Below are 21494 nucleotides of genomic sequence, written 5' to 3'. Positions count from 1 at the left end.
GAAATCCTCAAAACGAAGATATGATCCACTATAATCGTAGAGATTCTACATCTAATCCATGTAGTAATGTAAAATCATTGATTCAGGTAACAAATGACCCAAAATATTAGAGAGAGAGTGTAAGAACCCGATCCGTGAGATCTGGAATAAATAAATAAGGAAAGGGCAAAACAATGAATTAAGCAGGCTTCGTCAACAAAGCCAGAGTTCGTCGATGAAGGCCTTTTTCTTATTCGGCGATGAAATGTAGGGGCTCGTCGATGAGGAGAAGCCAAGAGGTTTTAGGAAATCCAAAAATCTCAAGCTCGTTGACGAGGCCACCACTACGTTGAAGAATTGCATATGTTGACTCGTTGATGAAGACGCCGCCTCGTCGACGAGGTTGGCCGAGTCAAAGGTGCTATAAATATCCATTTGGGTTGCTTAGAGCTAAGTTACCAAGTTCTTTTTTCTCTCTCTCTCTAAGAACCCGAACTCCACTTTCTCTCTCTAGATTTCTTCACCGTACATTGTTAGAATCAACAATCCGACGTTACTACGAGAATCAAGGAAGGATTCTCTTCAAAATTTGTAGAACGGATCTTCATTTCGAGCGTTTTCGGGATTTGACCAAAAATCGAGGTAAGGTTTGGTTTTCATTTCCGTTTTGGTAGTTCTGTAGGGAATGAAATTGTAAGTATGTTTTATACTATGATTTATAGGTTTTGGGAACTTGATTCACTGTTTAGGAGTCGTAGAGTCCGGGTTTGGATTTTTGGAGAAAAGTAAGGGGATTTTGTTTACATCAGTTATTTTTGAAATTGGATTTGGTAGAACTGTGGTTCACAGTCCTGTGTGTGTTTTGACTACTCATTTAGGAAAATCTAACAGGTGAAAATTACGGGATTTTCATGTTACAAATTTGGGAATAGGGGGGCATTGGGTTGCATCTCTAGTTTCGTTGGAAAACCGTGGATATATTGTTTTATATATATATATATATATATATATATATTGTGTTATTTAGATGGTCGTGCCTTGACTTGTTTAAATTGTATTTTTGGAAAATCATGAATTTTAGATTACCAAATGAATATGGATTGAATTGTTATATGAATATGCATGATTTGTGGTTTTCTGAAATGAGATATAGGAACGGGGTTCCGAATTGTTCCAAGTTGTGAAAGAGTGTCTGACTCTATATCTGAGGGTGTGAAATACCACCTTACAGTGGCAAGAGTGTCTGGTTCTATATTCGAGGGCATAAAAAACCACCTTTCTAGCTGATCACCAAAGGGTGTGGATCCACCAGATGTATCGGTATGAAGCCTGGGGTTATGCCATGTGCTGGGGGCACCGTGTAATGTGAGCCAACTTTGGTCCAAAGGGTGTGATGACATCGGGTTACTTGATTATGTGTGTGTGTATGTGATGAACACTATACTGGATCTGTTTTGTGAAAATACTGGAACTGTATTGAATTGTGTACGTTTTATGTCATGATAGCACTCATATGCCACACTTCAATATAACCTGGATCTACCTTACTAAGAGGTGTCTCACCCCTATCGTACGTACATGTTTTTCAAGTCTTTCGAGTAACCAGAACTAGCGTCCTTATGTTGGGAGTGTAGTGGTCGGTATACTGCGTGAAGTACTTGTGTAAGTACGAGGACTATATCGTGTTATCGTTTTGGGTTTGGCTGGTACCCGGGTTTATGTTTTGTATTATGAAACTTTGATTCCTTTTGTATAGACTCTAGTATGGTACAATGTATGTATAGAAAGAATATTTTTCGCTGTGTATATATCATGTATGTGAATGTGTATAGGGTGTACCAGAACCCCACAGGGTCGGAACCTCATTCATTATTGTATTTTTGGTGTTTTGTATGATACATGAACAGGTTAGGTTATTAATTCACCCCTGGGTCCCATTACCGGGTTCGGGGCGAGACAACTTGGTATCAGAGCCAGGTTGCTAGGTCTTGTAGACTTCCTTAGGCGTAGCTTTGTGTACATACCAGAGTATAGGATGTAGGAAATGGGTAGAGTAGGTCGAGGGTTGTTTTGTTGCTAGACAGGGACTCGTTGGCGGTGTTCTGTGTTTTTCTTGGAATGAGGATTTTAGTAAAATCGTGGCAAACCATTGATGATTTTTGTGTCAGTGTGATAGAACAGACCTGGACCCATGAGATGATAGTTAACATGATTAGTTGTAAATGATTGCGTTAACTGTACGTGACATAGGAGTGCTAATAAATTCCTATTGTGTTTTCAGAATGGAGCCAATGGATAATAACTTGGAAAATGGCTCTGAGGAGACTGCGAGTGATGAGTCTCCTTCTGTGCCTTGAGGGCTGATGAGGTAGGTTATGTGGGAGATCAGGCAGAGTGTTAGGAGATGCGAACATTCTCCTACTGCTGCGGGGTGTTCCATCGAGAGGTTCACACGTATGCACCTTCCGACGTTTTCGGGAGGACTTGACCCGATGATAGAATAAGACTGGGTCAAGAAGACCAAAAGGATTCTGAAGGTTCTACACTGCTCAGATAAGTTGGAAGTCCTTTACGCTACTTTCCAGTTGTCTGGGGGGGGCGGGGCAATGGTGGTCTGCAGTGAGTTTGTTGGAGAAGCAGAGAGCAGGTCCTACAGAGATGACATGGAGCCAATTCAAGGAAGTATTCTTTGAGAGATACTTTCCGGCCTCCATACGTGATGCTAAGGTGGATAATTTTTTAGCTCTGACACAAGGAGCTTTGACGGTGCAGGAGTATGCGGCTCGGTATATGGAGCTATCCCGTTTTGCGCCGTGTTTGATCTCAAATGGGTACGAGAAGACTTGGGCAACAGATTAGTGGGTATGCTTCAGATCCGTGAGTTTTCGATTTTGGTGGATAAGGCCACTGTGATTGAGACCAGCATCTAGGAGGATAAGGTGGATCAGGAACCGAAGAAGAGGCCAGTGCCATTAGGTTCTAGTCAGGGATCATGGAAGAAAAAGAACAAGGGCTTGAGTTACCGTTAGAATATCGAGCATCAGGGTTCTCAGGTGAATCAGTCGAGTGATCATTGTATCAGGTGCCACAAATGGCATAGCGGTGAATGCCAGCCATTTGGAGGTGACTGCTACAACTGTGGCCAGTCAGGTCACATGACTCGGGATTGTCACGCACCAAAGAGGGGCACGCCCGCTTCGAGTCAAAGTCGGGGAAGTAATTAGGTATCCCGGGGAACTTATCAGGCGAACACAACTCCGGCAAGGGTATATTCGCTTACTTCAGCGGATGCAGAGCATGCGGGGAATGTGGTGACAGGTACTATGATGTTACTTTTAAATAGAGCTGTGGTTTTATTTGATTTAGGTGCGACTCATTCCTTTATATCTGTTAATTTTGTAAAACTATGTGGGGTTGAGACCCAAGTCATGAATGAAGAGTTGTCTGTAGCTGCACCATCTAGGAGTGTATTGTCATACAGGAAGATGTTAGAAAACTTCCCAGTGGTAATTCACAGAAAATTGCTACCGATGAATCTTGTGGTATACGAAATGTCTGGGTTCAATGTCATACTGGGGATGGATTGTTTATCCTCCACTTATGCCATGATTGACTATCGTGGAAAGGTGGTAGTGTTCAGACCTCTTGGGGAGAAGGAGTGCAAGTTTGTAGGATCGGGTGTGCATTCGACGCCACAGGCCCTATCGGCATTACAGGCGAGGAGGTTACTCTTGGATAGATGTCAAAGGTACTTAGCTTGTATGAAGGAACCACCACGGGATGAGTTGAAGCTTGAGAATATCCGAGTGGTTAATAAGTTTCCGGATGTATTTTTTGAAGACTTACCCAGTTTACCTTTGGATCGTGAGGTGGAGTTTGCGATAAAATTGGTTCCTGGAAAGACATCGATCTCTAAAGCTTCATACCAGATGGCTCCAGTGGAACTTCAGGATTTGAAGGAGTAGTTGCAGGAATTACTAGACAAGAGCTTTATCCGACCTAGTGTTTCGCCCTAGGGAGCTCCTGTTTTGTTTGTGAAGAAGAATGATGGGTTGATGCGCATGTGCATTGATTACCATGAGATAAACAAGGTGACTATAAAGAACTGTTGCCCATTGCCTCGTATTAATGATCTTTTTGACCAGCTATCGGGGACAAAAGTCTTTTCGAAGATTAACCTACGGTCAGGGCATCATTAGGTGAGGGTTAGGTCTGAGGATGTTGCGAAAACTGCTTTCCGGACCAGATACGACCACTACGAGTTCTTAGTCATGCCTTTTGGGTTGATAAAGGCTCCGACATTGTTCATGGATCTGATGAATAGGGCTTTCCATGAGTATATGGATCAGTTTGTAGTAGTGTTTATCGATGACATTCTGGTATACTCGAGGAGTTCGGAAGAGCATGAAAATCATCTAAGGTTGGTACTACAGATTCTGCGAGAGAGGAAGTTGTATGCCAAGCTAAAGAAGTGTGAGTTTTGGTTGAATCAGGTCGCATTTTTAGGCCATGTGGTGTCTAAGGGAGGTATCTCAGTTGATCCTAGCTAGGGGTGAGCATAATTTGGGGAAACCCGAATTAACGAAATTAACCAACCAATTTCGGTCGGTTGGTTCGATCAAGATATAGGGTCGGTTCGGTTTGGTTACGATTTTACCAATTTTTGGTTAATCGGTTATCGGTTTGGTTAATATGAATTATCAATTCGGTTAACCGAATTAACCGAATTGATAATTAATGATTCTAGTGATTCTACTCTTATAGTTTAATACCAAAATATCTTTTTTATTAATGAAATTAATAGATGAGATGCTTAATTAAGCTCGAATTAGTAAAAAAGTTATAATTATATTCTGTTTTTAATAATTAATTTCAAATTATTTCGATTAAATTCGGTTAACCGAATTACCCGAAAAGGTAATTTGGTCGGGTTCGGTTCGGTGAGCTTCCTTTGTTTGGTCGGTTCGATTATCAGAAATCATTAACCAAAAATTTCGGTTAATTCGGTTAATTAATCGAATTTGGCCGAACCGACCATTTGCTCACCCCTAATCCTAGCAAGATCGAAACTGTGGTCAACTAGGTGAGATCGAAGAGTGTGCAGGAGGTTCGGAGTTTTTTTTGGACTGGCGGGTTATTATCGTCGGTTTGTGGAGGGATTCTCTAACTTATCTGGACTTCTGACATGATTGACCAGGAAGGGGGTAAAGTTTGATTGGACCGAGGATTGCAAGCAGTGTTTCCAGGAGTTGAAACAGTGATTGGTTACTACTCTGGTTTTGACCATTCCTTCTAGGGATGACAGTTTTGTGATCTATAGCGACGTGTCTCTAAAGGGTTTGGGATGTGTGCTTATGCAATAGGATAAAGTAATAGCTTATGCTTCTTGCCAACTCAAAGAATACGAGAACAATTACCCTATGCATGATTTGGAGTTGGCTGTTGTAGTTTATGCGTTGAAGATCTAGCGACACTACTTGTATGGTTTTCGATGTGAGATTTTCACTGATCACAAGGGCCTCTAGTAATTTTTCATGCAGAAGGAGTTGAACATGAGGCAGAGACAGTGACTTGAGCTGATTAATGACTACGACTGTACCATCAGTTATCACCCGGCAAAAGCTAATGTGTTAGTTGACGCGTTGAGTCGGAAGTCAAAGCATGCAGCAGTATCTGCAGTTGTAGCTCAGCATCATATCAGACGATATCTAGAAAGCCTTGGGCATTGAGTTGGTGGTCGTAGATCATCAGGCTTTCATTGCTAGCTAGGTGATCTAGTCGACTTTGTTTGAGCATATTAAAGTTGCGCAGGCTAGCGATGCAAAGTTAGTTGAGATTGTAGGGAAAGTGCATTAGGGATTGGTTGCGGATTTTAACATCTTTGAGGGAGGTGTGTTGAAGTTTGGAACCAGACTATGTGTTCCAAACAACGACGAGATCAGAAGGACGATTCTGGAGGAAGCACATCGTTCTATATATACGGTATATCCAGGTAGCACAAAGATGTATTGGGATTTGTGTGAGACCTTCTGGTAGAGTGGTATGAAAAGGGAGATTGCTCAATTCGTGGAGCAGTGTCTGACGTGTCAGCAGGTGAAAGCTGAATATCAGAAGTCGGTAGGGCCGTTACAGCCCTAAGCTATTCCGGAGTGAAAATAGGAGTGTATTTTCATGGATTTTGTGACTGAATTGCCGCTAGCGCTTCACGGGCAGAATGTCATTTGGTTGATCTTGGACGGGTTGAAAAAATCTGCTCACTTTGTACCGATGAAAATTAACTACTCCTTGAGTAGGCTAGCGGACCTATACGTGTATGAGATAGTTAGAATACACGGGGTACCGATGTCCATTGTGTCAGATCGAGACTCAAGATTTACCTCTCGTTTCTGGAAGAACTTGAAAGAAGCATTGGATGCATTTTCTGCCACTAGTAGAGTTTGCCTATAACAATAGCTTCCAGGCCAATATTGGGATGGCACCGTTTGAGGCTCTGTATGGTTGGAGGTGTCGATCTCCTTTGTACTAGGATGAGGTTAGTGAACGTTGGGTGTTAGGACCTGAACTCATGCAGTAGGAGTCTGAAAAGGTGGGTTTGATCCGAGATAGGATTAAATAAGCTTAGAGTCGGTAGAAGAGTTACACGGATGTTCGCCGTCGTGAGTTGGAATTCTAGGTGGGGGGTAAGGTGTAACGACTTGCTTAATTTCCACATTTTTTTCCATAATATAATAAAATTTTTATCACAAAACTCAGCAGATCATAATCCACCTGGACCCGTGGGTACCAGAGATACATCACAACACATAACAGAAGCCTAAGCAGCAGGAAACATACAATCTTATTATCATAGATACAAAATCATCCATCACAATACCAGAGTCACTATATCCACTGTATTTCAGTGTACACATCCAAAAACAAGATCTAGGGACATTTTCCATAAAATCCAACCGTCCCTACTAAAACTTACCCTTTAGAGAGGGCAGAACAACAACACTAGATCAGCGAGGCTTTTCCCGTTCTCCTATCAGGGGCTCCTAAAATGTTTATGAAATTCAGAGTGAGACACCTCTCAGTAAGGGAAATAAACTAATACTAGTGTGTGGCAACATGAGTATTCCGTGTTATACATATACCATATAGAAACATATTTAGTAAACTGTCATGTCATATATGGGAAAACATATATATCAACATAGCATGGCAGAACATACTACATTTTCATAACTATATTTCATCTCATAAAATATAATACAAAAACATTCCTGGTAGGTTAGCTAGCTGTTGTCATGTATTACCCCCACATGACTGGGTTGTGTGGCCCGAAGGTGGGACCTGACAATGGTTGGCCGACCACTTCTAAGCAAAAGTACAGTCTGTAAGTCCGATGGGTCTGCTAGACCTAGTCCGTACACTAGGGGTGCTCACACACTTCTTAAAAACCATATCAACCATCCAATCTCACACCACTCTGTATAGTAGCATTAACACAAATATTATGATCATGATGACCATGGACACATAGCAACGGTACTGTGCAAGTGCTAGCCTAAACCAAGCTAACCAGGTTCTGATATCATATAACATATACTGAAACTGTGATACATGGATATTTCATATCATTAATTATCAAATCAATCATATCATTTTGCATATGTATGTATATCATGAAAATCATTGGCATGTACACTGGTATTTCACATTTTACCATAGCTCGGCTCGTATATTGGCAAATCATATCCATAGATCAGCCCATACGCTAGCAAATCACATCCATAGCTCGGCCCGTACGCCGAAAAATCATACACATAGCTCAGCCCGTACGTCGACAAATATATCAAAATCTCGACCCATACGCCAGTTTTCTGTTATAAAAATCCGTATCATTAATACATTCCCAGAAAACAGTATTTCATTGTAATTCCTACTCATGCCACATGAAACAGGTTTTTCATATATCTAACATACCATCATTTTCAGCAGTATTTTCCCAAATATATATCATATATAAATATATTTATTTTCCTGAAATCAAATGCTATAACAATGTACATATTTTTCATAAAATACTAGCTTAGTTTATCCTCTCACCTGATTCCTGAAAAGCTCCTAAAACAAACAGCCCTGCACCCGCAGGGTTCCCCATTCAACACCCCGAACACAACATTTCCCAGAACTAAAGTTCAGTATTTTTACGCACACTACACTTTCTACAACTATCAAATAGTCAAATACTGAGTAGAAAGTCTTACCCTAGATTTGGGATGGTTTCCAACTTAGCCCCACCGACGATCCGCTTCGGCAGACTTGCAGAAAACTTTCCCAAGAGCGTTGTGGTGGCTTCAGATCATCGAACCGGTAGAAAATTGGCTTGAGATCTTAGAGAGAAGGGTAGGGAACCGAAGGATGAGAGAGAGAGAGAGAGAGAGAGAGAGAGAGATTCTGTGTAGAAAATTTCAGCCAAAAATGGATTTTAGGCCTAGTTAAACCATGGCCTTTGTCGATGAGCCACGTCATCTCGTCGACGAGGCCAAGAAGAAGACTCGTCGACGAACCTCAACCCTCGTCGATGAATTTCAGACTTCCAAAAATCCTCTCTCAGTATCTTCTCGTCGACGAGATGGAACTTCGTCAATGAGATCCTGAAAAACTCTCGTTGACGAAACCCTTGTGTTCATCAACGAGGCCTAGAAAATTTCTTGGGATTATCCCATCCAAAATGCAACGTTGTCGATGAAGTTGGCTGCCTCATTCTGTTCCTGTTTTCATTTCCTTTTCTTTTTATTATTTAAATACCATTATTCTTTGGGTTGTTACATAAGGTATTTATGAGGATCGCTCTGATGAAAGGGGTGATGAGATTCAGAAAGAAGGGCAAGTTGAGCTCGAGGTATATTGGACCATTCGAGGTTCTTGAGCGAGTGGGTCCGGTAGCCTATAGGATTACACTACCCTCAGCACTCTCGAGGATCCATGATGTGTTTCACGTATCCATGTTGAGGAAGTATGTGTCGGATCCGTCGCATGTTATTAGTTACGAGAACTTGGAAATTGGGGATACTTTAGCATATGAGAAGGTACCCATTCAGGTTTTGGACCGTAAAGTTTAGAAGCTACAAACCAAGGATATACCGTTAGTGAAGGTATTCTGGAGGAATCATAAGGTTGAGGAAGCTTCATGGGAATTGGAAGCGGAGATACGCCGAAAGTATCCACAGTTGTTCTGAGTTGTTATTTTGATAATAGAATCAGTGAGTATGTGTGTATTACTCTACTATTGTATTGTGATAGGTGGTTAGTTGTTGGGAGTGTGTATTATTGTGAACTGCTGAGATGGCTTATGTATGTAACCACGGTATTCTTCCGCCATAAGTGAGGGCATGTATGTATTGTGACGGGGCTACGTTGTAAGTGGCCATCGGCTCTTCTTGGAGTCGGGTATGTGTATTTGATTGTGTGAATGAGTTCGTGAAAGAGAGATTACAAATTTTGAGGATGAAATTTTTGTAAGTAGGGGAGGTTGTAAGAACTGGATCCATAAGATCTGGAATAAATAAATAAGGAAAGGGAAAAACAGTGAATTGAACAGGCTTCGTCGACGAAGCCAGAGTTCGTCGACGAAGGCTCTTCTGTTGTTCGGCAACATAATACTCATATATATATATATATATATATATTTATATACATATATTTTCCTGAAATCAAATGCTATACAATTTTACTTATAATTTTCATAAAACAACTAGTTTAGATTATTCCTTTACCTAATTTCTGAAAAGCCCCTAAGAAAACAGTCCTACACCTGCAGGGTTCTCCATTCAATATCCTAGAAACAATATTCCTCAGAACAGAAACTCAATATTTCTATGCGTAATACATTTTCTACAACTGTAGGGAAGACCAAATACCAAATAAAAGTCTTACCCTAAATTTGGTATGACTTCCAAACTCGACCCATCGACGATCCACTCCAATAGATATGCAGAGAACTTTCCCAGGAGTGTCGTGGTGGCTTTGGATCGTCGATCCGACGAAAAATGGACACATAAATTGAGAAAGAAGGGTGAACAACTGAAATGGGAGAGAGAGAAAGAGGAAATTTGCATAGGAAATTTGGCCAAAAATGGAGTTTAGGCCTATTAATACCTTGGCCTTCGTTAACGAGTCATGTCACCTCATTGACGAGGTCTAAAAGGCAACTTGTCGACGAACTCTCCCTCTCGTTGACGAAATTCAAAGCCGCCCAAATATCCTCTCAGTATCTTCTCGTCGACGAAGCACACCCTCGTCGACGAGCCCAAAGTGCCACGTCATCGACGAACACGAAGCATTCGTTGATGAAGTCTACTGCCGCCTCTTTTACTATTTCTATTTCTGTAACAACCCGAATTTAAATTGGAAATTTGAGTAATAAAGAGAGAGGGAAATAGAGGCAAAAACAGAAGGAGGTCGTAGACTTCGTCGACGAACACAGGGTTTCGTTGACGAAGGCTTCAATAATTTCGTCCACGAACACAGGGCTTCGTCGACAAAGAAAAGCCGAGAGGGGTTCTGGAGCCGACTGAATTTCGTCGACGAAGACTGAATTTCGTCGATGAAATTAATGAGAATTCGTCGACGAAGGGTGCTGCTCGTCGACGAAATCCCTTGTATAAATATGGAAAAACCCGATTTTTAATTCATTTGAAGATTCCTCTCTCTCCTCTTCGGCTCTCTCACTCTCTCTCTCTTCGATTTTGGGTTAATTTTACGCCAGATCGAAGATCTGAGGCTACCACGACGTTCCTGGAAAAGTTCCCTACAAGGTTGCTGGAGCGGATCGTTGGGAAAACAAAGTTGGAAATCATCCCTGGGTTGAGGTAAGACTTTTTAAGCCAAATTAGACTTTATGGTAGTTATAGGAATTGATGTACGCATGAAAATACTGATATTTAGTACTGGGGATTTTAAGTTTCAGGGTATTGAGTAGGAAATCCTACGGGGGTCAGGCTAGGAAATTTGAGGGGCTTTCTCAGTAGCCAGGTAAGGGAGTAAACTAAAGCAGTTCTTTTCCATGCAAACTATTATTGATTATGAGTAGTTTTATTTTCAGAAAAACAAATGATATATTTGTTTATTATGAATGAAATGTACGATTGGGAAAATACTACTATAATGCTTAAAAAGTATATGTATGTATAAGATGTCAGAAAATCATGATTTTGAAATATGAAGTATGACTTTTAATAGAGCATGTGTGGCATGAATATTATTTTACGTAAAATGAGATATGATATGAATGCTTTTACGAGTAAAATACATTTTCAGGTATTTTGGAAATATGGGTTATGTTATATTGAGTTGACGAATATATGATAAATGAGTTATTTTCAAATGTAAACACCTGAAATGTATTTGGCGCGAGGCCATATTTATGTTATCGGCATGAGGCCGTATTTATATGATTTTGGCACGAGGCCATATATTTATATTATCGGCACGAGACTGTATTGATATTATTGGCGCGAGGCCATATTTACTATGATTTTGGCACGAGGCCCTACGTATGATTTCGGCGTGAGGCCGTATCTATGTTTTCGGCACGAGGCCGTAATGATGTTTTGTATGATCATGTATTATATGTTATCACCACCAGGATGTTAATTTAGTTCAGACCAGGAGCTCGGTACCGTAGCTATGGGTAGATCAGATTTGGCACGAGGCCGTATTAGTGCTAACCTTTCCACGAGGGGATGAGAGATGGATAGTCGATGTGGCTTTCAGTAGAGTGTGGACGTCCACCTAGTAGTCCGAACCAGGGTGTGGCAGGCCCATCGTACTTACAGACATATTTGATTCGGCATTGGTTGGCTAGCCATTGTCGGGTCCCGCCTTCGGGCTGCACAACCCGTCATGGGGGGTAATACATGACATTAGCTAACTATTCATCCTGGATATATTTTCAGTATTACGAGTTATAACAGATGTTTATGTATGTTATGATTTATTAACGAATATGAAAATACATGATTATCCAGCATGATATTATGATTATTTCCAGAGTTATGAAATGTACTGTATATGTATAAGCACTTTAAATATTCATATTGCCACACAACTGTATTTAGTTTACTTTCCCTTACTGAGAAGTGTCTCACCCCCAATATTATTAAATTTTTCAGGAGCCCCAGAGAGACCGGCGGGTCAAGGCCACCGTTGAGTTAGTGAGATTACCCGTGAGAAGGGTAAGATTTTGTACTAGGGTTAGAGTTATTTTGTGTGACCCTAGAGATATTTTGATGTATATGGATATGTATAGAAGTACAGTATTATAATGTTATAAAAGCTCTGGTATTATGTTTTATGGATGGATGTATGGATTTTTATGTTTACTGCTGCTAGGCTTTCCGCTGTGTATGATAGGTGTCCCCGTTACCCACGGGTTTGGGTCGACCATTTTATTTATTATGATGTATTTTAGTGAGGGATGTTACAATTTCCCTCTCTCTTTATTATTATTTAAATACCATTATTCTTCGGGTCATTACAGCATTCCTCCTCCATAAGTGAGAGTTATTAATAAACTTGGGATGAGACCACTATATGGGTGGCTTCCAGCTCTTTAAAAAAAAAAAAAAATTTCATATTTTGAGTTTTGAGAGATACGAGCTGTAGGAAGGTCAAAATCGGATTTAAAGTGCAGAACCGGTCATGTGTTAACAAAAGAAAAAAAAATGAACAAAAGTTCATCAAGTTGATGTGACCACATGAGGGGGGGCTCAAGGCCCATATGCAGTAAGAGAGGCGCTAGGAACTCCTTGGGGGCAGTCGAAATTGCAAGAAAAAAAATGGGCTTTTGATGGCTTTTGAAAAGCCAACAAAGGAGGCTTGTTTTTTAGGTTTTTAGGGGAGTAGGGTTTTAAAAGGTTTTGGTAGCTAGGTTTTCTTTTGGGGGGCCTTGGAGGTCGTGGGCAGCTAGGAAGAGTCTCTCACAGGACTCTCTCTTTCTCTCTCTCTCTCTCTCTCATTGTTGAATTTTAATTAGTTGTTGGATTAATTTTATTAAAGTTTAGTTTGCTTTTCTTTTAAAATCTTTAAATCTTAGTAGTTTAATTTATCTCTCTTTCATTCTCTCTTTTCTTTTTAATGGTTGCCCAAGTTACTAGTGTTTATTGGAATTGTGTTAATTAAAGTTTGAAATTTTTAATTTATATTTGGTTATTATTAAAGTTCAGTTTCTAATTTGTATTTTGATAAGTTCTTGAATGTTTAAAGTTTAGTTTTGTTTGAGTTCATTGATGATTTTAGGATTGCGTGTTTCAGTTACATAATAAAGTTTTCTTTTTTTAGGCTTTTGTCTGAAATTTCAAACGTAAGTTTTATTCCTTGTCTGAATGGTTAGACGTAGGATTATTTTTCCGCAGTTAATTTTGTTACCACCTATTTTAATTTGCTTGTTTTCCGTTTCTTATCATTAATTTAGTGCGTGTTAGGTTTATAAATTAAATTTCACGTTATTTTAATTTCGTCACAAAATCTCAAAAATCTCAGGAACTGAATATGAACTGTGTTTAGTAAAATTTTCTTTTCTTATTTTCTTTTGGAATTATATAAATTTAGAACTAAATTGCATTCCTTAAGCAGACGATTTGGCTCTTGGGGCTAATTATTACACGACTGAACTCTTATACTCGGAATAGTTTTCGAATTGCTCATTTTTCGAGTGAGTCAATAAAAAAATGGAAAAATAAAAATATTAAAAAATGAAAGAAAAAATCTATAAAAATCCTAGAAAACTGTAGAAAATTTTTAAAATTTTAAAATGACTTGATTGGCCTTAAATAGATTAATCAGTATGGTTCTTTTAGGTCAAAAATTAATTTGAACCAACTTATTTTTTTATAAGAATGCACACGAAAAGGCATTATGCCCTTATATATCGATTAGGCATGTGAGTTGGTTTAAAAACATTGCTATGAAACATGTTCTACATGGAGCACACCATTCGAATTGAGCTAGCTCTATTTTGAGAACTTCACAGGTTCACCTATCACTGTCCACTCAGAATTTGTGAGTGTCATGAGTATAGAGCTAGCTCCTCCATATGAAACCTAATTGAAGAATTTCTATTTTGTACTAATCTATTAGCTAGTTTGAATGCAATCTCATTAATTAAACAAGTAAAAAGGATAGCTGCTATCCACATTGTGCACTTAATAGTTAATACCCAAAATCATGCTCCCACCATGAGTAAGAGATGAATGAACAACTTAATTTATTACTATGGTACAAAAAAAGTATGATGATAAGATTAAAGACATAAATGTTGCCTTACCATATTTCTAGTTTTATTTTTGTTACGGTACTCTACATTTCTTCAGGAAAGAGCTCTTCTTTGAGTGAAGGAGCTATCCATTGTATTTGAATGTGAGTGATGTCCCATAGATCCTCACCCTCCCTCTGCGACAAAATCCCTTTTTCCTTCATTGTTGTGATCATCTTCCTCAGCCATTCTGGGATTAACGCCTGCAATTCCGAGTCACCATATTCACCTAAATCAGCCTTCATACATGTATCCATTCTTCTCAGCACTCCCAACCAAAACGTCCGGAACCCAGGACTGCCTGATATGGGTCTTAAGAATTGCAAGAACACATCTGTCAAGAGCTCCATGGCAATCTTTAGAGTCCCTTCCATACTTCTGATCTCCCTCTCTGAATCTTCCCTTCTCGAGTATTCCAACATCTTTTCATGTAGATCGTCAACCATTGCAAAAATAACAAGGTTGAAGCAGTTGATACAGTTGGTTGACGTGAAACATAGCTCCTCAGCTAGTGTGAAGCTTCTCTGAAGAGCTAAGATTGCATGGTTTCGTATCTCTTCTCGCCGAGCTAAGCTAGCCTTTCTAAGTGCTTCTCCTAACTTCACAAATAGACTCACAGTAAGATTGGAAAGGCCGAAACCTCTTGAATTGTCCTCCATGAAGGAGCTGCTTACGTTACTGATCATGTTGCTCCCTGGATCTGCGTACCCACTTTTGTTCCATTGAACCAACCAATTGACCGAGTCCGACATCAGATCTAGGATCTTCGTGGCCTTCTCCAGGGGACTGCTCTTGAGTGCAACAAAGCCAAAAGCACAATCAACGTGGTAGGGATAATTTGCCTGCGAAACATAGGTGCCATCAGACATCAACGTGATCAAGGTCTCGACTGCTTGATCATATGTTTCTGGGTGTCGACCAGTGATTGATAACAAATGGAGGGTTGATTTCCATCCGAGTTGGCTTTGCAGATTTGCAGGATGCTCGGTTAAAATCTTGCTTACTGATTGTGTGATGAATTCACAACAGGTATCAAGAATTTCTTTTTCAAGCTTCCACATTAGATTTATGGACTTGAAGATAAGCTCCTCTGAAAATTTGTTGGGTTGGTTCAGGGTAAGAAGCTTGATACAGACCTTGAAGAAGCTCACGATGGCCTTTTCTGCAAATGGGATAGAGGAAAATAGAGGAAATTGGGCAACTGCAAGCAAATAATCATGGTAAGAAGGCCAGAATGTCGGGAACCGATGAGAATTGGCTAATGCAATGGTGGTTACCAAATCCCAGCAGAATCCAATAGTTTCTTCTTCTTCAATTGGCGTACTAAATTTTTGACCTTTCCCAGCAGCTGCAAATATCAGAGAGCGACCAAGATTCTGCAACGACTCATCAGGCAAGTTGCAACTTTTGGCAAAGATGTTCCCAATTCGGCATTGTTGGATAGTTTTCAGATTCTGCTCCAATTCACTCCCTCCCTGGGTTAAAGAGTCTTCCATGCTTTCCATCGAGAGGAAGTGTGAGAACTGGCCAATTATGCCAGAAGAGTGGTGGCAGCGGTTGTCGCCAAATTTAGGGTCATGACTAGGGAAAATAATGCCTGATTCAGATTTTGTGTGTGTATGAAGGTCAGATGTTGAGGTTGTCGTTGCATTGGGCTCAACAATAGACTGAGGAAGTAACTTCAGCCTCTTGAGTTTCAGCAGGCAATCCACTATGTTCCTCCAACCCCCTTGGATTGAGCATTCAAAAGTGTTAGCAATGGTGAAAACTGCAAGTATTGCCATTCTAGGCTTCATATCATTGCTAAAAACATAAAGAATCTCCTCAGCAGAGGCATGAGGGTTCAAAAGTGTAGTGAACTTGCATAATAAGGAAAGAACCTCATCAAGAGTGTCTTCTAGTCCATACCTTGCAATACGGGCCACCGACAACAAGCCTTCTATGCACTCATGAAGGATTTCCTCATCATCAGCATGTTCAAAGATTGCAGAAAGAGCCGCAACTGAAGGGCCAGCAATGGAAGCAAACATATCTCTCCCGAGCCGATGATCAAAATCACATGCAATAAAAGGGTGCATGACTTTGGATCGATTGATAAGCTCAATCCATTTATTTGGATTCATTTCTATAGGCAAACCAGATTGACTAAAGAGTGTAATTGCATTGTTTGAAATGGAATGAAAGAACTCAGAGAGGTATTCTCTAGGAAGATCCTTGCCCCCATTAATCGCTCTATTGTTTCTGATGAACTCTTCTTCTGTCATCTTTTTCTTAACTTGCGGATTGTGTAGATCAGTATTCAGCATAATAAGGGAGTAGCAAAAAATGAACACTGCATCCTTGCTGACGAAAAGTTGGGAGGGTTGTTGAACATAAAATTTATCTGAAAAAGCTTCCAAAATCCTTTGTATCTTTTGGGACTCTCCCGGTAATCGGAATGTCTCCAAAAAAGTTCGAAGAGCGGTGTCAAGAATCATTCCAGAGAAATCAAAAGTTTCTGTAAATTCTTTAAGAACTTGAATGTTAAACCCAGCAGGATCACCAAGGTAATCCCCAATCATGTTCTTGTCCAGCCTTGGAGTGTTGCGAAAGAAGAAAGCAAGGACTTTTGGATCTGCAGGATCGGAGACTAGGTGAGAAGCCTTCAGGTACTCCAGACCTTTTTTTACATCTAGATTGAAATGGTTTCCAGCAATCATCATTTTCCTTTTCTGCACTTTCCGTGTCCGTACAAAATCCACCCAAGTCCCCAAATCACAATCTTCTTTGGATTTCTCTTCCCAGATAGGTCTATACTCAGTAATGTCAACTGAGTATGGTCCAGAAAAGCTTGACTTTTCTTCCTTTTCAATATTATCAGCAATGCTATGAATGGTGGCTACCAGGCCTTCAAACGCTTGGATCTGTAAACTGGTAAAAGGGCTACCTGTTGGAAATGCATGCTTGCAAAGCAACTTCCCAATCTCTTCGAACAAATTCTGGAACATAGGATCACAATCATAGTTTATGTATGTTTCAATTGTGAATGTTGGCTGCCTGCAAAAAGTTATAATTCCTTCGACTGCAATTTCTTGGATTTGGACCAAGGTTCCCGGGACTGCGATTCTAAACAAAACAAATGTGAAAAAAGCTTCCAACTGAAGACGGATGTACCTACAAAACCATGATAGCATCTTGGTTAAGATTTTATAGAATTTCAAATTTCAATGGAATAAAAAAAAAAAAAAAAACTAGGACTTAGTTATCTCTAAATTCTAACCTGCGAAGAGAGTGATAGACATTTAAAACAATACTGCATATCATGGATATAATGAGTGGGCTCGAACTTGTTCCGTAGTGGATTAAATAGTGAAATAGATCATTTTGGATCATCCTCAAGAGATCTGGATGCTTTGCGATCCCATCTCCGCTCAACTCTATCGCGGAATTAATCAAAACCATGGAAAATACCTGAATATCTTCGTCAGCTGTAGGAGCCACGGACCCATCTGTCTCCACTATTGCATTAAGTAGAGAGCACAAGAAGTGAAAGATATCAACTAAACAACGAACTCCATACCCAGAACCCAAATTGCTTTCAATGTCAGCATCTTCAGTGTCAGATTCTGAATTCTCCCCATCCTTCGCCTCCATCTCCGGCAGTCGAGAAAATATAATTTGGATTAGTTCATGCACAGCATACTTTGCCTCTCGCTGCAGCAAATTTCCTCTGCTCGCTGTGCGTCGCACAACCTGAAAATAGGTAGTAACAATGGTGCAAATCGCCTTGTCATTAAGCAGAGTTGAAGCACGGGAATGCAGTAGCCCATTCAAAAGTTGTAAAATCCTCATCAAAATTTCATCTCTAGTAGTTGGTTGGCATTTTTCAAGGCGACAGTTCATGATCCCCGCCACCACCGAATTGATAGCCGCTTTGGCTCCTGGAGTCTTTTCATCAAACATATCAAGCTTGAAGATTTTATGGAGAGCCGAGAGAGCAACCTCTGTTGCATTGGACTGCACATTGTCGCCCTGAATCACTTCCAGAAAAGGGGAGAAATAAACCGATGGATCAATCATTCGCCATTCTTGCTGGGGGTTGAAGATGAGGGCACGCAGAGATTTAAGAGAATGTACGATTTCCGGGTCGGTGTAATCTTCTGAGGGAGACATGTAGGGAGAATTTGATTCGGGTATGCGCCGAAGCACAGCTAGAACAGCCCCAACTTCTGTGTTGAGTATGCAGGAGAGTCCCAACTTCTTCCTCTTGAGTTCCGTAGTGTCTATATTCTTCTCTAGGCATGGTGAACAGTCCTGATCTTGAGTGCGCTGGTGTTCCTCTTCCTCTCCTTCTTCTTCTTCTTCTTCTTCTTTTTCCTGGTCGTCGTCATCTCCGGGGTTCTCCATTTTGGCAAATGGGGGGCAAACGATCAAAGGGTGAAGAAAAATATTTGTTTGTGAATTTATAAAAAAAACGGTTATAGGTACGTTAGTTGCTAAAGAAGAGGTCATTTTAGCTATTTATATTTTTGTTTGGTTATTTATGTATGGTTTATATGGTTCAGAGTGGAAGTTTGAACATTTCTACCGTTGGTCTCCCTTAGCAGAAGCTCCTTGAAGCGGTAATGTGATGTTCAAACCATTACAATCTCCAATAATTTCTAAAGGCGCGTTTGGGTTTTGTATAGGAAATAAATGCTAAGCGAATATTTAGTTGCGTGAAATAGTTTATTTTTTATTTTTAGATTTTTTTAAATAATTAAAAAAACCCAACTTTTTTTTCAGGCTTGCAACATTCAGATTAAAAAGCTATAAAATAATAATTTTTTTTAACATTATTCACATGTGGAAAATAGTTTTATTTTACATTTACAATTGTTCAAATAATTAAAAAAATGCCATTTTATTTTAAAATTTGTATAGGAATATTATAAAACATCTTTCTATTTCTTTTTTTTTCTAAAATTATAATTTTTTATAAATATGTAAAACAAGGTGTGATTCTATAATTATTTGGAAATCTAAAGGTGAAAAATAAAAATTATTTTTTGCAACTAAACAAGTCCATTATGTTTTATGCTTTAGTCCAAATGCTGAAAAGCCAAAAAATAAAAAACTAGCAACTCTTAAAAATTTAAAATGAAAAATGAAATTTGTTTCTTCAACTAAGACCCTAAAGATTTCATATTTTTCTTACTTGTAAATAATCAAATGACAAATTCTAAAATACTCGTAGAAATTGTTTTGGGTTAAGAAATATCTTGTGTATTTGGCTAGAGTATTGAGAAGGTTAGGAGTTATGTCTCAACCTCAAGAGGAGAGATAATTTGAATGCTAAAAAGCAAGAAATGAAAATAATTTTTACCTAAGCATAAGATAATTCATGATTAATTTATAAACATATTTGATAGGCATATGAATATGTGACGGGTATATAAGAGAGCATATAAATAAGATGCTAATTCTGATGGGTGGAGGGGACTCACTCAATCACTGGTTGTGATTGAATTGAGTGAGGAATTGCACTCAATTGCAAACAACTATTTCAATTTCAATAAAATCTGAAAATTACATCAGAGAATTCAAAATACAAAATCTCTATACTCTCACTAGTTAATGTCCCTCTCTACACCACATATTACATTACACACACACACACACACATCTATTTATAGTAATTGCTAGAACAGTAGATGGAAATTAACTTCAACGGAGGTGGGTTGGTAGGTGGAGTAGGCTGCCTGCAACTTAATAATTTCAATATAAATGGCTGGGTTGGTAGAGCTGCCACCGTCTCATTATTAAGTTCAATCTTCAACATCCCTCCTTACACTTGACTCTCCTAACTTTGTCATTTCGAGCATTGTCTTTAGTCTTACAAAAATATCATTCCTGAGTGGCTTTGTGAAAATGTTAGCAATCTGATCATACGTTCTACAAGATATCAGTTCCACTTCTTTCTTCTTGACATGCTCCCTGATAAAATGATACTGAATATCAATATGTTTGCTTCTTTCATGGTAAACTGGATTCTTTGCAAGTGCAATCGCTGATCGATTGTCGATATAGACTTTTGTGAGGTTATTTTGAAGAAATCTCAGATACTTCAGTACTTTCCTCGTAGAGACCCGAATAATTATCATAATTTAATAGTAGGAGGAGGAGAGAAAAGGAAATGAATTTGGGATTCAAACAGGGGTCTCGTCAGCGAACGCAGCACGTTTGTCGATGAACATGCTTGATGAGTTCATCGACGAGGACACGTGTCTCGTCGATGAGAAGTTACCAAGAGACTATTTTCAGTTTTGAATTTCGTTGACGAGGAATAAACATTCGTCAATGAATTTCCTTCGTTGCCTCGTCGACAAAGTGATGCGGCTCGTCGACGAGTGCAAGTGTATAAATAAAGTTTGTATTGTATATCTATATTATCATTAAGTATTCATGTTGCTACACATCTGTATTTAGTTTATTTTCCCTTACTAAGAAGTTTCTCACCCCCGAACATTAAATAATTTTCAGGGAACCTAGAAAGATCGGCAGATCAAGGCCGCCGTTGAAATAGAGTGGTACTACCCCGTTAGGAGGGTAAGTTCTTATCTAGGGGCGGGAAATTCATATTGTAGGTCCCTAGACATGAGTGTATTTTTGGAAATTTTTGGAGACTGTATATAAATAATGTGCTTTGGGATTACAGTCAACTCTGGTATTAAATATTTTGTGGTAATGAGGTTGATGATTTACATTTACTACTGCCTAGGTTCCACTGTGTATGACAGGTGTCCCCGCTATCCACGGGTTCGGGTTGACTATTTATTTATTATATTTTATTAAATGATTAGATAAGCAGGTCGTTACACCACATGGTTTTTCCCAAATATAAATTATAATCAAAATCATTATTTTAAATTGCCTAAACCGTTCAGAAAATCATATTACTAATATACAACTCATATACTCGAAAATAAAATATAAAAAAAATAAATAAAAGAAAAGATAAGAAAAAGGAAGGAAAAGAAAGAAAATAAAAAGGGAAAACATAACAGGGCCTTGTTGACGAGTGCCTTGGGCTCATCAGCCTCGTTGACGAGTGCCTTGGGCTCGTCGACAAACCTACTATTCTCGTTGACGAGTGTCCTTCGTTGACTCGTCGACAAACCTTTTAGACTCGTCGATGAGCGTCAGCCTATAAATAGGCCCTGAATTTATTTTTAAGCGCAAAAATCTCTCCTCT

General features: G+C 39.3%; 1 protein-coding gene across 1 annotated transcript; it reads right to left on the bottom strand.

Moving 5' to 3' along the window:
* Positions 1 to 14178: 14178 nt before the first annotated feature.
* LOC131163557 (ARF guanine-nucleotide exchange factor GNL2-like) lies at positions 14179 to 18667 on the bottom strand. Its single transcript, XM_058120150.1, has 2 exons — positions 17541 to 18667; positions 14179 to 17434 (listed from the first exon to the last, which is right to left on the bottom strand). Exons 1-2 carry the CDS (start codon positions 18665 to 18667, stop codon positions 14326 to 14328), a joined length of 4236 nt encoding a protein of 1411 aa, XP_057976133.1. The 3' UTR covers positions 14179 to 14325.
* Between the last annotated feature and the right edge of the window lie 2827 nt (positions 18668 to 21494).

This window comes from Malania oleifera, chromosome 9 (assembly GCF_029873635.1).
Source record: "Malania oleifera isolate guangnan ecotype guangnan chromosome 9, ASM2987363v1, whole genome shotgun sequence".
NCBI classification, from domain to species: Eukaryota; Viridiplantae; Streptophyta; class Magnoliopsida; order Santalales; family Ximeniaceae; genus Malania; species Malania oleifera.
Note: the sequence above shows the minus strand (reverse complement) of the source record. Positions and strands in the feature narration are given on the sequence as shown.